This window comes from Lycium ferocissimum, chromosome 8 (assembly GCF_029784015.1).
Source record: "Lycium ferocissimum isolate CSIRO_LF1 chromosome 8, AGI_CSIRO_Lferr_CH_V1, whole genome shotgun sequence".
Classification (NCBI taxonomy): domain Eukaryota; kingdom Viridiplantae; phylum Streptophyta; class Magnoliopsida; order Solanales; family Solanaceae; genus Lycium; species Lycium ferocissimum.
The window spans coordinates 48,427,310-48,444,783 of record NC_081349.1 but is presented as its reverse complement, the minus strand read 5'-3'; the positions used below and the strand labels follow the sequence as shown (position 1 = coordinate 48,444,783).

General features: G+C 34.8%; 1 protein-coding gene across 1 annotated transcript; it reads left to right on the top strand.

The window, feature by feature from the left end:
• The first annotated feature begins 489 nt into the window (after positions 1 to 489).
• LOC132066441 (uncharacterized) lies at positions 490 to 1,467 on the top strand. The gene has a single exon (XM_059459753.1). It carries the CDS (start codon positions 490 to 492, stop codon positions 1,465 to 1,467), a length of 978 nt encoding a protein of 325 aa, XP_059315736.1.
• Positions 1,468 to 17,474: the final 16,007 nt, after the last annotated feature.

The following is a 17,474-nucleotide window of genomic DNA, read 5'->3' as shown; positions in this document are numbered from 1 at the left end:
TAATAATTCATGCTATTTTGGTTCTGCTGATGAGAAGAGTTTGTGTCCATTACAATCATTTTTATTTATGTTATCCTTATCCTTTTTTTTCAAACTTTACATTTTTATTTATGTTATCCTTATCCTTTTTTTTTTTAACTTTTAGCAGATGCAAATATAGGTGAAAGCAGTATAATCGAAGAATTATCGTAATCATCGAAGAACTTGAGTAATGATGAACATAGAGAAATCTTTGAAAAATTATTGAAAAAAAGTGTTGATGAAAAATTGAAAAGAGGAGTGATGAGTTCCATGGCATCGTTTTTTTCAGTTTCAAGACGTACGGTTCAATGAATTTGGAAGCAATCGGACAGTGGTATACATAATGATGTATTTACTCGAAAGACCAAAAATAGTGGTCGTAAAAGAATTGAAGTTGACCTTAATCGAGTTCAAGGGATTCCGTTGCATAAAAGGACAAATATCCGGACTTTAGCTTGTTCACTGGGTATGCCGAAGTGCAGTTTGCATAGACGCTTCAAGCATGGAGATATACGAAGGCATTCGAGTGTCATAAAACTCCATCTAAGTGAAGAAGATAAAAAAGCTCGTCAGCAATTTTGCATATCAATGATTGAAGGTAGTAGTATACCACGTGATCCAATTTTCAAGAACATGTTTAACATCGTCCTCATTGACGAAAAGTGGTTTTACATGACAAAAAAGTCTCAGTGCTACTACCTGCTATCGGACGAAGATGAGCCACTGCGAACTTGTAAGAGCAAAAATTTCATCGCAAAAGTGATGTTTTTAGTTGCTTTAGCTCGTCCGAGGTTTGACAATGAAGGAAAGGAATTGTTCTCTGGGAAGATTGGTTTATGGGCGTTTGTCAAGCGAGAACCAGCCAAAAGAGCAAGCGCCAATAGACCTGCAGGCATAATGGAGACAAAGGCATTAACCTCGGTAAATAGAGACATTTCACGGTCATACTTTATCGAGAAGGTCATTCCTTCCATCAAAGCAAAATGGCTAAGAGAGGACATAGGCTCTCCAATATTTATTCAACAAGATAATGCGAGAACACACATTTGTCTTGATGATGAAGAATTTCGTCAAGTAGCCACTCAAGACGGGTTCGATATTCGTCTAATGTGTCAACCTCCAAACTCTCCCGATTTAAATATTTTGGACCTTGGATTTTTCAGGGCCATTCAATCCTTACAACACAAGGAGGCACCTAAAACAATTGACGAGCTTATTGATGCTGTTGTGAATGTGTATGAATCTTTTCTATCAATCAGGTCCAATCACATCTTTTTAACATTACAATCATGCATGGTAGAGATCATGAAAGAAAAAGGCTCAAAAAAGTACCAAACTCCACATATGAAGAAAGAGATGTTGGAGAAGGAAGGTCAACTTCCTATTCAACTAAAGTGTGATCCCGATTTAGTAGAAGAAACTCTCAGATATTTAGGTTCAGTTTAGTTTGTAGTTCGTATCTTGGTTATTAGGATGTGGTTGTTTTAGTTACATTAATGCTTCATTTTGGCTGATGTCTGTGTACTGGTAAGAATTCCTCATTCAACTACTGGTTGGTGTCTTCTGGGGCTGCACATGTACGAAAGAGCCTAGTTTTTGCTTTGATTTTACCACATCTCAAGTCTCGATTTTCATGTACAATGGCACTCGGTATTACATTTAAACTTTTCGGTAAAATTGTGTCTTTAGCTTGTTTGGCATCATCCTTATGGAGCACTATTGCTCTCAGTTAATATGGTATTTTTCGTAAAACAGGAGGTATATAAATTCATCATTATTGAAAGTATAGTTAAGTAGTATTACTACTTTCTTTTTTTGATTGGAATAGTTAAGTAGTACTGATACTGTTATGCATAATGCGCATCTCTCTACAAACCCATCTAATGGCAACTTTGTACTCCCAGGCCCCAACTTTCTACCAATCATATGTTTTTATATTTCCCGTCCCTTCAATTTGAATATAACCGGTTCAAGTGGGTGAAGAAGTTATGACAAGAAATTATTCGATGCACTGTCCGATAATCACTAATCCAATAACAAACCAACCAATATCCATTTCTAGCTTCTACTCAACTATATGAAGTAAAAGTAAAAAACAACAAATGATGCAAATATATGTTTTAATACTAAAGGACTAGAAAGAAGCCAAACAATACCAAATGATTATCCGAACAGAAACAAACACAAAGATTATAGATATAATTTCAAGTCCAAAAGGAATATGAAAAAGCCACTAGCAGCAACATAATTATCTTAGTAAAACTTAGGAAAAATCTTTTTTAACATTATCGCAAGTGTTTTTTGTATTTCTTTGTTGTCGAAAGCTTCATGTCCATCTTCAGGAAATTTATTAAAATCAAATTGACGACCCGAACATAGTTCTGTTGAATCTTCAACTTTAACATCTGCTAAGTTTCCATTTTTTCTTTTTTTTTTTGGCCCCTTCTTTTGTATTGAGTCGTCAACTTCACATTGACTTTTAAACTCTCTCTCCATTTTTTACAATTTGAGAAAATTTCATTCAAGATTTTACTGTACTAGGGTCACTACTAAAAAAAAGGGCGTTTTCGACCAAAAAATTTCGACCACATTTTTGGTCGAAAAAAATCGACCACACGCGGTCAAAAAATCAACAATTTAATTTTTATTTTATTTTCAGTAGAATTTCGACCACACGGGGTCGATTTTTTAAAATAAAAATATAATTTCGACCACGTGTGGTCGAAATTAAATTTTGTATAAATAATAAATGGGAAACGTTTAAATTAAAAATAAAAAAATTTAAAAAAAAAAACAATTTTCGACCACATGTGGTCGAAAATTGGAAAACATTTCTACATCAAATATCTGCCAATTTCGACCGATTACCTTTGCACCGGTGGTCTTGTCTTTAATTTTCTAATTTCATTTCATTTCTCTCTCTTTCTCTTACCTCTCTCCCTCTCTCTCTCTACCACACACACCACCTCTCCCTAGATCTCGTCTCTACCACACCACCGACCCGGACCCTCGACCCACGCCTTGACCACCGCCGGTCCACGTCGGCGGCGCGGCCTATTCAGTGCGTTTTTCATTTTTTTTTTTCCAACGTCATGAACACTTACCAATGTATAATAATCTCATGTTATTAGCTACATTACCTTCTATATTTAGTAGATTTGATAACTTTATTTAGTTTATTTAGTGTCCAATATTTGTTTTAGGGTTTATTTTAGGTTTTTTTTTGGATTTTGAGTTGAAATTGAATGTTATTTTTTGGGTGTTTTGGTCCTTTTTTTGGGATTATTTTGATTCATTATTTATGTGCTATTTATTTATTTTGGTTCTTTATTTATGTGCTCTTTATTTATTTTATGTGCTCTTTATTTATTTTTTGGCCCAATATTATATTTTTTGAAGTAATATCAATAGTTTAAGTCCTTCATAAGGCAAGACGACTTATATGAACCACATAGTGCTAATCATGATCAACCACTATTTTGTTGGTTTACTTTGGTTATGTAGATTTAGACACAATTAATTAGCTCTTCTTTACTAATTGTTTTCCCTAATTGGTTATACGTATTCTCCATCATCCGTATGTCAATGGAAAAAAATAGAAGCATATTTCGGTAGCAAAGTTTAATTTGTCATTCTTTTTGGGCGCTTAAGTTGTCAATTAGCAAAGTTTTTGGGCCGTTTTTTGGTCCATTTTTTTTTTGGAGTATTTTGGTTTATTTTTTTGAATTTGTTTTGGTTGATTTTTGTCTTGTTTTTGTTATTTTTTGGAAATTGTTTTTTGGTCATTTTTTGGACTGTTTTTTGGGATTTGTTTTGTGGATTTTTTTTAGGAATTTTTTTGTGGTTTTTTGTGGGTACATTTTTTTTTGGGACTATTTTTGTGGGCTTTTTTTGGGATTGTTTTTTTTTTGATTTTTTGGTCATTTTTTTGTCTTGTTTTTTCTAGTTGTTAATACATGGGTGGTTATTATGTAGTTATTAATTAAAGTTAAAAAGATTTAGGTATTTTATCTATCTAGTTTCAAATAGCATTACAGGTAGGAAGGTTATACTTTGAAATAAAATTCTTTTACTAATCATATAAATTAAATATGGTTTAACAAGTTCAAACTTTTACGCAATTTGTGTAGATGGAATCTCGTAGTTGGATGTACGACGAGAACTAATCTGGTTGATTTGGGTTGAAGAATGAATTTGTAGCGGCGTTTATGATTTTGTTGACTATGCTAAAACACTTGAGGATTTTACAATTCATGGTGTGGTTAGGTGTCCTTGTTCTAAATATGAATGTATGAAATTCAAGACCCCAGAGATTGTTAGGCGACATCTAATGGAAAAAGGTTTTAAAAGTAATTATACAGTTTGGACTAGTCATGGAGAAACGCGTAACAATTTGGGTGAATTTCAGAACTTTGTTGTGGGTGAAAGTAGTAGGATGGTAGAACCTACTGTCCAGAATTCTAGAATGCACGACATGGTTCAGGATGGTTATGGCATGCATTGGGGCTTTGAATCAAGTGGCCATGTTGAAGAACCTCCCAATGAAGAGGCCAGCCGTTTTTATAAAAAGTTAAAAAAGCTAGTCGGCCACTTACATGATGGTTCTACCCACTCTCGATTATCTCGTCCATTTGTTAGATTATTGAGTATCGAAAGCGAATAACAATGTTCCCCGAGGGGCAATGGATTACGTGATTGACCTCGTACATGAATTGGTTGACCCGACTCTAGAGATACCGATAATTACTATAAGGCAAAGAGATTGGTATCTAAGTTGGGACTCTCGTCGGTGAGAATTGATTCTGTGAAAATGGTACCGCATGTTATACTATAATGATGACGTCGATCTAGAATGCGTAAGCTTTGTGGTAGTGAACGGTTTAGGCATACACGTAGTGGGAAGAGAGGTTTGTTAAGGCAATGCATTATTTACCTCTAATACCAGGTTAAAGAGGTTGTATGCATCTAATAGCTACGTCTTTCTATATGAGATGGCACGGTGAAAATAGAAGGCCACGGGTGTTATGTGTCATCCGTCGGATGGTGAGGCTGGAAGCATTTTGATAGAACCTATCCAGACTTTGCAGCTGAACCACGTAACGTTAAGTTGGGTTTATGTTCTGACGGATTCACTCCGCATTCTGGCTCTGCTGCTCCATATTCTTGTTGGCCTGTGTTTATAACACCGTATAATCTTCCCCCAGAGATGTGTATGACTAGTCCATATATATTCCTTAATTGCATTATTCCTGGCCCGCGTAATCCAAAAGTCTTGATTGATGTGTACTTGCAACCTTTGGTTGATGAGCTGAAATAGTTGTGGGTCGAAGGGGTTGAGACATATGACATTTCGCGTAAGCAGAATTTTAATTTGAGGGCCGCTTTAATGTGGACTATTAATGACTTTCCTGCGTATGGGATGTTGTCTGGGTGGATGACAGCCGGAAAATTAGCGTGTCCTCACTGCATGGAAAATACTAAGTCCTTCACTTTAAAAAACGGCAAAAAAAATTCATGGTTTGATTGTCACCGTCGGTTCTTGCCGATGGATCATCCCTTTAGGAGAATGAAAAATGCATTCAAGAATAATACAATTGAACAAGATTGTCCACCTCCAATACTGTCTGGTGAGAATATTTGGGAGAGGGTTCAACACCTCCCAAAAGTTACCGAAGAAGAACCGTACAGATTCGATGGGTATGGGGTTTTACATAACTGGACAAACCAGAGCATATTTTGGGAGTTTTCATATTGGAAGGATAATCTTCTACGCCATAATCTTGATGTCATGCACATTGAAAAAAATTACTTTGATAATTTGTTTAACACAGTGATGGATGTGAAGGACAAGACGAAAGATAATGTTAAGGCTAGAATGGACTTGATTGAGTATTGTGGACGAAAAGAGTTATGGTTGCAACCTAAACAGAACAGGTTCTTCAAGCCTAAGGCTAGCTATTCTTTCACAATAGAGCAGAAGCGAAAAATTTGTGAGTGGCTCCAGAACTTAAAGATGCCGGATGGCCATGCATCAAATTTTGGATCACGTGTTGATATGGAGCAAGGCAGGATACATGGGATGAAAAGTCATGACTGTCACGTTTTCATGGAAACTTTACTCCGTATTGCATTTAGTGGCTTGCACGAACGAACTGAAACCTATGTCGAAATTAGTTTATTCTTCAAAGACTTGTGTTCTAGTACGTTGAGGGAGGATAACCTTTGTCGGATGCATCAGAATATTCCTGTTATCACAAACAAGTTGGAGAAAATTCTTCCATCGGGGTTCTTTGATGTGATGGAACATCTTCCAATTCACCTTGCATACGAAGCCCGGCTCGGAGGCCCAGTTCAATATAGGTGGATGTATCCCTTCGAGAGCTAATGAGTCAATTTTTTTTTTTTTTTTTTTTGTTCCTATCTAATCTATGTCGCAGTTTTTTAAAAAATACACCACGATATAAATGCAGGTCTATTGGTAAGTTAAAAAAGGCTATCAAGCAAAAATCGAAAGTGGAAGGCTCAATGTGCGAAGTTTACCTTGCCAAGGAAACAACCCATTTCTGTTCTTACTACTTTCGGAACGATGTGTCTTGTTTGAAAAACAAGCCTAATCGACACTATCATAGAGGTTTGAATAATTCTTTGTTGAAGCCCATATCGATCTTCAATCGACCGTGATGGGTCCAAAAACGTGAGAGACCATTGAATCAAATGGAGTATAAATCAGCTTCGACACATATCTTGTTAAATTGCCGAGAAGTTCAACCTTATTATGAGTAAGTTTACCAAAAATTGCAAAATTTCATCATTTAAATTGAGAATAGGTGCTAACCTAAATTCCATTTTGTTGAACGGCTTTGTGGAGATACATGGCCAAGAAACTGTCCCATCAATTTGGGACTTGGTTTAACAATTATGTAAGTTTTATATATAATTTTCTAACCTAATGTAGCAACATTACTAAGTTTTGAGTTCTAAGGATGCGTTACTTAGAGCTCGTAATAATTGCGTGCGGCTTTGATTGATTCAAGATGAATGGTGGAAGGACTGCTCGCTATTGGGCAACTGATCCGACTTTTTCGAAACGGTGAAAATGGAAGAATTTCGAGCCTCGGTGAAAGGTGGATCGTCGCAGACACTAGTGGCGCCACGAGTCAAGTGGACTTGATGAAACGGCTTGGTGGTATGTCTCTTCTTTAGCTTTGTCAAATGACATTTCTTATTCTTGTTGGTTCAAATTTATGGAATCGTTGGTTCTTTATTTTTGGGACTGCTTTTGGTGATTTTGTTGGATTGTGTTGGTTCGGTTTATTTGGGATTGTTTTAGTTCAATTTTAGAATGGTTTTAGTTATTTTGTTGATCGCTTTTTATGGATCGTTTTTAATCTGTTTTTGAATTTTTTGGGATCATTTTTGATCGTTTTAAATTTTTACTGATCGTTTTAGTCATTTTTGGATTGTTTTAGTCATTTTTACGGACTTTTTAGTCATTTTGGATCGCTTTAGTCATTTTTGAATCGTTTTTTATGGACTAGTTTTTCGAATCGTTTTTTGAACGCAGTTTTTGGGATCGTTTTATTTTTAGTCATTTTTACGAATTTATTTTAGTCATTTTTTGATTTATTTTTATGTAAAGTTTTTCTAGATCGTTTTTCGGCAATATTTTTTGTGATCACTACTAAAAAACAAAGTTTTAGTCATTTTTACGGACTGTTTTTGGATACATTTTAGTCATTTTTTGGATTGGTTTTTCGGGACGGGTTTTTCGAATTTTTTCGACCACACGGTAGGTCGGTTTTACGGACTATTTTTTACCACACGATCAAGGAAATTTAGTCATTTTTACCGACTTTTTTGAAAAATTTTTTGTGGATACTTTTAATGTCGAAAAAATATTTTTTTGGTATATTAAATTATATTTGTAACTTTTTGAGGACGTGTTTTAAAACATTATTTATATTTTGGGATATTTTGTACAATTTTGACCACTTGCGGATCGAAATTTAAAAATTTTTTTTTGGCATCATTTGGGGATTGTTTTACGAAAATTTAGATCATTTTTTGGACAGCTTTTTTGCGGACTTTTTTAATTGTTAATTTTGATTTGTTTGTAGGAGCTCCGGAGGGGTCGGGCACCAAGATGAGATCTTTAAGATAACTCACACACGAGGAAGGAGAAGAACGGCGATAAACAATCGTGGGTTGAACAATTGAGCAACTTAAAAGTCGTTAGTTAACAATAATAATATATTTTGTACTAAATTAGACTATTAACATTGCATCCTTTAATTTCAACGAATTTCAACAACACTTTGGGGAGTTTTGAAACCCTTAAACATAATATACTACGCAGATGACCGATGAGTTAATACGAACAATGGATTGAGAAAGGTTGCTCCCCCAACAAGGCATGGGACGAGTTTATGGGATGCCTAATCGAGCCTTCGTCGATACCGTCGGCCACCGAAGCCGTAGGTGTTACCGATGATGGGACGGTTGATCCTAAGGAGTATGAAGCTATGAAGCATCCAAGTTGACCTGCTAACAAGAACACTTAATTCCTCGGAGGCCGGATGTTGGGTATGGAAACGCACATTAATAGCTTACTTAATTCGCGATCGTTTCCGATTCCCCCTGTCCGGGATGCTCGTAGGTCACAGCCTCCCCCCTAGCAACCCCGACCTTCCCAAGGTAGACGACGTTGGTCGCAAGCCGACATAAATCATGCTCTTGTTGATGAGTACGAGTAGGGGAGGATACGGATCATGCATCTCTAACACCGAACGTTGACCTTTTTGATTAATGTGCTTTTGGATTCTAATTCTGCTATGTTTAAATGGATATGTATATTATGTTTAAGGGTTTGAATGTGGTTTTAATTTGAACTAGAAGTACTTTTAATTTAAGATGTTTAAGTGTTTGAACGTAGTTTATGATGTTTAAGTGTTTGAATGGACAATGTTTAAGTGTTCAATTGTTTGAACATTGTTTATGGTTGTTGTATTGAATTGTTGATGAATTGGATGACTCTCTTGGTTGGTGAATTTGGTTATTTGAAAATTGGCAGGTGGGATGTCAAAAACGAACAAATCTTTGGAAAAAATATTCCAGATTTTCGACCACATGTGGTCGAAATCTGGCAACCATATTGCTAAATTTCGACCACACGTGGTCGAAATTGTACCCAGAAAAATACAATTTCGACCACATGTGGTCGAAATTTAGCAATATGGTTGCCAGATTTCGACCACATGTGGTCGAAAATCTGGAATATTTTCAATTTCGACCACAGTGGTCGGGGTTAAAATTTTTTTTATATATTTAAATATAAATAATGTTTTCGACCACACGTAGTCGAAAAAGTTAAATATAATTTAATATAAAAATAATTTGTGGTCGAAAACAATTTTTCCCTTAATTTCGGTAGAATGTGATTTCGACCACGTGTGTCGAAAAAAAATTTCGAAAAGGCACATCGACTTACGCGTGTGGTCGAAAAAATTGATCGAAATATAGGCTTTTTCGACCTCGTGTGGTCGAAATTTTTGATCGAAAATCCCTGTTTTTTTAGTAGTGATACTTATATTGCCTTTTTAGTCTAGAGTTGCTTTACATATTTAATAAGGATCGAGATTCTGATTGTTACTGGTGCAGAGAAAGAGCAAAATAAAACAGTCCCAAAAAACTGTTCAAAAAAACAGTCCCGAAAAACTAGTTCATAAAAAACGATGCGAAAAATGACTAAAACGGTCAAAAAATGACTAAAACGATCGTAAAAATGACTAAAACAGTCAAAAAATGACTAAAACGATCGTAAAAATGACCGAAACAAATTGTAAAAAGCTCCCAAAAACGTTCGAAAAAAAACGGTCCAAAACCCCAAAAACCAAATCAACAAAATAACTAAAACCATTCCAAAATTGAACTAAAACGATCCCAAATAATCGAACCAACACAATCCAACAAAATCACCAAAATGGGCCCCAAAAAATAAAGAACCAAAACAGTTCCATAAATTTGAACCAACAAGAATAAGAAATGTCATTTGACAAAGCTAAAGAAGGAGACATACCACCAAGCTTTCATCAAGTCCACTTGACTCGTGGCGCCACTAGTGTGCGGCCATCCACCTTTCCACCGAGGCTCTAGCGGCCTTCCCATTTTCACTTCGTTTCGAAAAAGTCGGATCGAGTTGCCCAAAGAGTGCGGCGGTCCTTCCACCATTCATCTTGAATCCAATCAGGCTGCACGCAATTATTACGAGCTCTAAGTAACGCATCCTTAGAACTCAAAACTTAGTAATGTTGCTACATTAGGTTAGAAAATTATATATAAAACTTACATAATTGTTAAACCAAGTCCCAAATTGGTCGGACACAGTTTCTTGGCCATGTATCTCCACAAAGAGATCGTCAACAAAATGGAATTTAGGTTAGCACCTATTCTCAATTTAAATGATGAAATTTTGCAATTTTTGTAAACTTACTCATAATAAGGTTGAACTTCTGGGCAATTTAACAAGATATGTGTCGAAGCTGATTTATACTCCATTTGATTCAATGGTCTCTCACGTTTTTTGGACCCATCACCTGGTCGATTGAAGATCGATATGGGCTTCAACAAAGAGTTATTCACACCTCATCATAGTGTCGATTAGGCTCGTTTCTCAAACAAGCCACATCGTTCGAAAGTAAGGCACGAAACAGAATGGATGTTTTCCTTGGCAAGATAAACTTCGCACATCGAGCCTTCCACTTTCGATTTTTGCTTCATAGCCCTTTTTAACTTACCAATAGACCTGCATTTATATCGTGGTGTATTTTTTAAAAAACTGCGACATAGATTAGATAGGAACAAAAAAAAAAAAAAAATTGACTCATTACCTCTCGAAGGATACATCCACCTATATTGAATGGGCCTCCGAGCGGGCTTCGTATGCAAGGTGAATTGGAAGATGTTCCATCACATCAAAGAACCCCGGTGGAAGAATTTTCTCCGACTTGTTTGTGATAACAGAATATTCCGATGCATCCGACAAAGGTTATCCTCCTCAATGTACTAGAACACAAGTCTTTGAAGAATAAACTAATTTCGACATAGGTTTCGGTTCGTTCGTGCAAGCCACTAAATGCAATACGGAGTAAAGTTTCCATGAAAACGTGATCCATGACTTTTCATCCCATGTATCCCGCCTTGCTCCATATCAACACGTGATCCAAAATTTGATGCATGGCCATCCCAAGCATCTTTAAGTTCTCCACTCACAAATTTTTCGTCACGCTCTATTGTGAAAGAATAGCTAGCCTTAGGCTTGAAGAACCTGTTCTGTTTAGGTTGCAACCATAACTCTTTTCGTCCACAATACTCAATCAAGTCCATTCTAGCCTTAACATTATCTTTCGTCTTGTCCTTCACATCCATCACTGTGTTAAACAAATTATCAAAGTAATTTTTTTCAATGTGCATGACATCAAGATTATGGCGTAGAAGATTATCCTTCCAATATGACAACTCCCAAAATATGCTCTGTTTGTCCATGTAAAACCCCATACCCATCGTAGTCGTACGTTTCTTCTTCGGTAACTTTTGGGAGGTGTTGAACCCTCTCCCAAATATTCTCACCGTACAATATTGGAGGTGGACAATCTTGTTCAATTGTATTATTCTTGAATGCATTTTTCATTCTCCTAAAGGGATGATCCATCGGCAAGAACCGACGGTGACAATCAAACCATGAATTTTTTTTGCCGTTTTTTAAAGTGAAGGACTTAGTATTTTCCATGCAGTGAGGACACGCTAATTTTCCGGTATCGTCATCCACCCGGACAACATCCCATACGCAGAAAATCATTAATAGTCCACATTAAAGCGACTCAAATTAAAAAATTCCGCTTACGCGAAATGTCATATGTCTCAACCCCTTCGACCCACAATCGTTTTTCACCATCAACCAAAGGTTAAAGTACACACATCAATCAAGACTTTTGGATTACGCGGGCCGGGAATAATGCAATTAAGGAATATATATGGACTAGTCATACACATTTACGGGAAGATTATACGGTGTTATAAACACAGGCCAACAAGAATATGGAGCAGCAGAGCCAGAATGCGGAGTGAATCCGTCAGAACATAAACCCAACCTAACGTTACGTGGTTCAGCTGCAAAGTCTGGATAGGTTCTATCAAAATGCTTCCAGGCCTCACCATCCGATGGATGACACATAACACCCGGTGGCCTTCTATTTTCACTGTGCCATCTCATATGAGAGCAGAGCTATTAGATGCATACAACCTCTTTAACCTTAGTATTAGAGGTAAATAATGCATTGCCTTAACAACCACTCTCTCCCACTACGTGTATGCCTAAACCGTTCACTACCACAAAACTTACGGATTCTAGATCGACGTCATCATTATAGTATAACATCGCGCCCATTTTCACGAAGAATCAATTCTCACCGACGAGTCCCAACTTTGGTACCAATCTCTTTGCCTTATAGTCATTATCGGGTATCTCTAGAGTCGGGTCAACGATTCATGCGTACGAGGTCAATCACGAATCCATTGCCCCTCGGGGAACATTGTTATCTCTTTGATACTCAATAATCTAATGACAGAGATAATTGAGAGTGGGTAGAACCATCGTAAGGGCCGACTAGCTTTTTTTAACTTTTTATAAAAACGGCTGGCCTCTTCATTGGGAGGTTCTTCAACATGGCCACTTGATTCAAAGCCCCAATGCATGCCATAACCATCCTGAACCATGTCGTGCATTCTAGAATTCGACGAGGGTTCTACCATCCTACTACTTTCACCCACAACAAAGTTCGAAATTCACCCAAATTGTTACGCGTTTCTCCATGACTAGTCCAAACTCGTATAATTACTTTTAAAACCTTTTTCCATTAGATGTCGCCTAACAATCTGCGGGGTCTTAAATTTCATACATTCACATTTAGAACAAGGACACCTAACCACACCATGAATTGTAAAATCCTCAAGTGTTTTAGCATAGTCAACAAAATCATAAACGCCGGCTACAAATTCATTCTTCAACCCAAATCGACCGATTAGTTCGTTACATCCAACTACGAGATTCCATCTACACAAATTGCGAGAAAGTTTGAACTTGTTAAACCATATTTAATTTATATGATTAGTAAAAGAATTTTATTTCAAAGTATAACCTTCCTACCTCGTAATGCTAATTTGAAACTAGATAGATAAAATACCTAAATCTTTTTAACTTTAATTAATAACTACATAATAACCACCCATGTATTAACAACTAGAAAAAACGAGACAAAAAAATGACCAAAAACGTCCAAAAAAAACGGTCAAAAAAAAACGATCCACAAAAAATAGTCCCAAAAAGCAGTCCACAAAAACAGTCCACAAAATAGTCCCAAAAAACAGTCCACAAAACAGCCCCAAAAAACGGTCAAAAAATGACCAAAAACAAGTCCCAAAAAAATAACAAAACAGTCCCAAAATCTGAACCAAAACAGTCCCAAAAAAATGAACAAAAATACTCCAAAAAAAAAGGACCAAAACAGCCAAAAACTTTGCTAATTGACAACTTAAGCGCCCAAAAGAATGACAAATTAAACTTTGCTATCGAAATATGCTTCTATTTTTTTCCATTGACATACAGATGATGGAGAATACGTATAACCAATTAGGGGAAAAACAATTAGTAAAGAAGAGCTAATTAATTGTGTCTAAATCTACATAACCAAAGTAAACCAACAAAATAATGGTTGATCATGATTAGCACTATGTGGTTCATATAAGCTGTCTTGCCTTATGAAGGACTTAAACTATTGATATTACTTCAAAAAAATATAATATTGGGCCAAAAAATAAATAAAGAGCACATAAAATAAATAAAGAGCACATAAATAAAGAACCAAAATAAATAAATAGCACATAAATAAAGAATCAAAATAATCCCAAAAAAAGGACCAAAACGGCCAAAAAATAACATTCAATTTCAACTCAAAATCCAAAAAAAAAAAAAAAACCTAAAATAAACCCTAAAACAAATATTGGACACTAAATAAACTAAATAAAGTTATCAAATCTACTAAATATAGAAGGTAATGTAGCTAATAACATGAGATTATTATACAATTTCAACTCAAAGTCCAAAAAAAAAAAACCTAAAATAAACCCTAAAACAAATATTGGACACTAAATAAACTAAATAAAGTTATCAAATCTACTAAATATAGAAGGTAATGTAGCTAATAACATGAGATTATTATACATTGGTAAGTGTTCATGACGTTGGAAAAAAAAAAAACGAAAAACGTACCTGAATGGCTGCGCCGCCGACGTGGACTGGCGGTGGTCGGAAGGCGGTGGGTTGATGGTCTGGGCTGGTGGTGTGGGTAGAGACGAGATCTAGGGAGAGAGGTGGTGTGTGTTGGTAGAGAGAGGGAGAGGGAGAGAGAGTAAGAGAAAGAGAGAGAGAATGAAATGAAATTAGAAAATTAAAGACAAGACCAGCCAGTGCACTGGTCGAAATTGGCAGATATTTGATGTAGAAATGTTTTCCAATTTTCGACCACATGTGGTCGAAAATTGGTTTTTTTTTAATTTTTTAATTTTTAATTTAAACGTTTCCCATTTATTATTTATACAAAATTTAATTTCGACCACACGTGGTCGAAATTATATTTTTATTTTAAAAAATCGACCCCGTGTGGTCGAAATCCTCTTGAAAATAAAATAAAAATTAAATTGTTGATTTTTCGACCGCGTGTGGTCGATTTTTTTTCGACCAAAAATGTGGTCGAAATTTTTTGGTCGAAAACGCCCTTTTTTTTAGTAGTGATATATAACTAGCCAAGAAGTAAAAGCTAATCTCAAGTGCCCCATAAATTATATTTAAGCTTACTTAATTCACATACTGAGAAGGTAAATGTTTTATCTCTCGTCTATTTTTAACAACGAAAAATGTCCTTTTTTTTACGAAGAAAATTTGCTCCCCTCCTCTCAAGTCTCAACAATTAGACGATAATCACAGAAGGTAAATGAACCTAAACTTTCATAACATTTTGAACCTAATTTCTAGTTATTAGGCCAAGCTCTCATTGACCAAAAAAAAAAAAAACTGCTTGTCCGTTAGCGTCAAATTAGATACTCTATGAGTAAATTCAAAACTAGATAAAACAGAAATCTCAATAAAAAACAAATTAAAATTAGAAAGTTCATGTAATCTTTATGCCGAGTGTTTGCGCATGCACTTTCTCATCCTATTTTAAACGCTTAGTGTCGTTCTAAATCTATCTAAACACCATAGAGAATCACACATTTTCTTAATCGAAAAACAAAAGAAATAGACCTTTAATTTGATCTCATTCCAAAGCTCCTAATTAACTTAATTAAACCAAAGAAACTCACACGCTTGGCTAAGAGCTATGGCTTTTATGGATGGGATTTTGACTGGTCGTTTTTTCTCTGTATATTCTTTTTCTTTTTGGGGCTCCAAAATCATTGTCAAAGGTAATAGAATAGACAAGGAAAATTGAAAAAAAAAAAAAATGTAAAGAAAAAACTGGAGAAAAAGAAAGAGAAAACTTGGGGTGGGGCAATTACTGTAATTATAGTGGAACAATTTTCCTCTTTTGTGTTGATTTGAGTGAGAACTAAAGCTGTAAGAAGGACCCAAAAAAATTAAAAAAAAAGCATGTGCATGAACCTTGATGATTATGATTACATTTCATTTCTACAAAGAAATTAAGACACCTTATCAAATTTTCTTAACCAAATGCCTTATTTGTCATGATGCAAGCCTCTAGAGTCCGGAGCCTAAAAGGTATAAAAATACACGGTATAAACCAAAAGGGTATAAAAATATATATATAAAAGGGGTATAACGTGGAGCGATCCACGTTATACCCCAACTTTTTTTTTTTTTCCGAAATCGAACCAAACGAAAAAAAAAAAAATTTGTATAACGTGGATCAGTCCAAGTTATACGTTTCATTAATTTTTTCTCCCCGACGTTTTACAAATAGTTTGTAAGACGTTGCCTCTATTTAAATCATATTCTACGTGTTTTTAATAAAAAAAAAATTATTGATTTTTTTAATTTTTAAAGCATATAGTTAATTTCAGTGAATAACTCAAATAAATATTTTAACACATGCAATAATTAATAAATCAATAAATCTTTTCTTTGCAACCAAAGACTTAGTGTTTTTCCATACTTTCTCCGTATTTTTTCTCGCGACAATACATCAAGGACACGTTATTTGTATTTTAACGTTGAAAAGGTCCGAAGTAAGTTTTATTTGGAAACTTTAGGGTATTTTATTTTTAATTTTAATTTAAGCCAAGACATAACTTTATTTTGAATATAAATCTAATTCTAAAAAAATAGTTTGTAAGAAACGTTGCATAACTTTGCGCTCTCCGTTTAAATCATATTTTTTCGAGATCTACGCGGACAAACCGTGTTTTTAAAAAAACACCTTTTATCCCATTCGAAAAAATTATTGATTTTTTACGATGATGTTACGCAATAGATTTCAACGTAAAAATCCTTTGGTAATGTAGCCGTGAATGTCAATTTTTAAAGCATATAGTAAAGTCAATTAATTTTCTCGACATATAAAGTTGACTAAAATAACTCAAATAAATATTTTAAATAAATTTAATTATTGAAATTAATAATTAAAAATTAAAAAAATCAATATTTTTTTTATTAAAACTTATGATTTAAATAGAGACAACGTCTTACAAACTATTTTTTAATGAAACGTATAACGTGATCCATACAAAATTAATCGTATAACGTGTCAAGACTATACAAATTTTTTTTTTTTTGTTCAACTTTGACAAAGTGAAAAGTTGTATAACGTGGATCAATTAAGATATATATATTTTTGGCCCCCTTTTGGTTTATCTGTGTTTAAATGAAATCTATTTTCCGACAAATTTGAAATCATCCAAATATGAGGGCCCTGCAATATCTCTAAAGTCCACCATTAGGCAGATCTTATCTTTGTTTAAAATTTTCATTTCCTTCGACGAATTTGTAATAATTGTAAGATCATTTAATTTAAATTCGTGATACTGCAGTTTAAATTATAATCACTTCTAAGTTCTAACTATTGAGCTATAGCGCAACACATACATCTTTCTCACTTCACTTCGTAGAGGTTAATAACAACATTTAGTTAAGATATATTTTTCTTTCTTTTTGTTAGTAGACTAATGAACATAGTATTGGCCTATCATATACTAGTAATTTTGTAACTTCGAAAAAACCTAAGATCCAAAATTTAGGTTCGAGTATTTTGTGTCTCAATTGTCTTTTTGAAAGGCATTTCAACACAGCTATAACAGAAAGTGTTAGTGATCCTTTTCTTTGAATTTGACTTGTGTGACTTTCTTTTTTTCATTATTAACCAATTATTATGAATAATATCATTTCA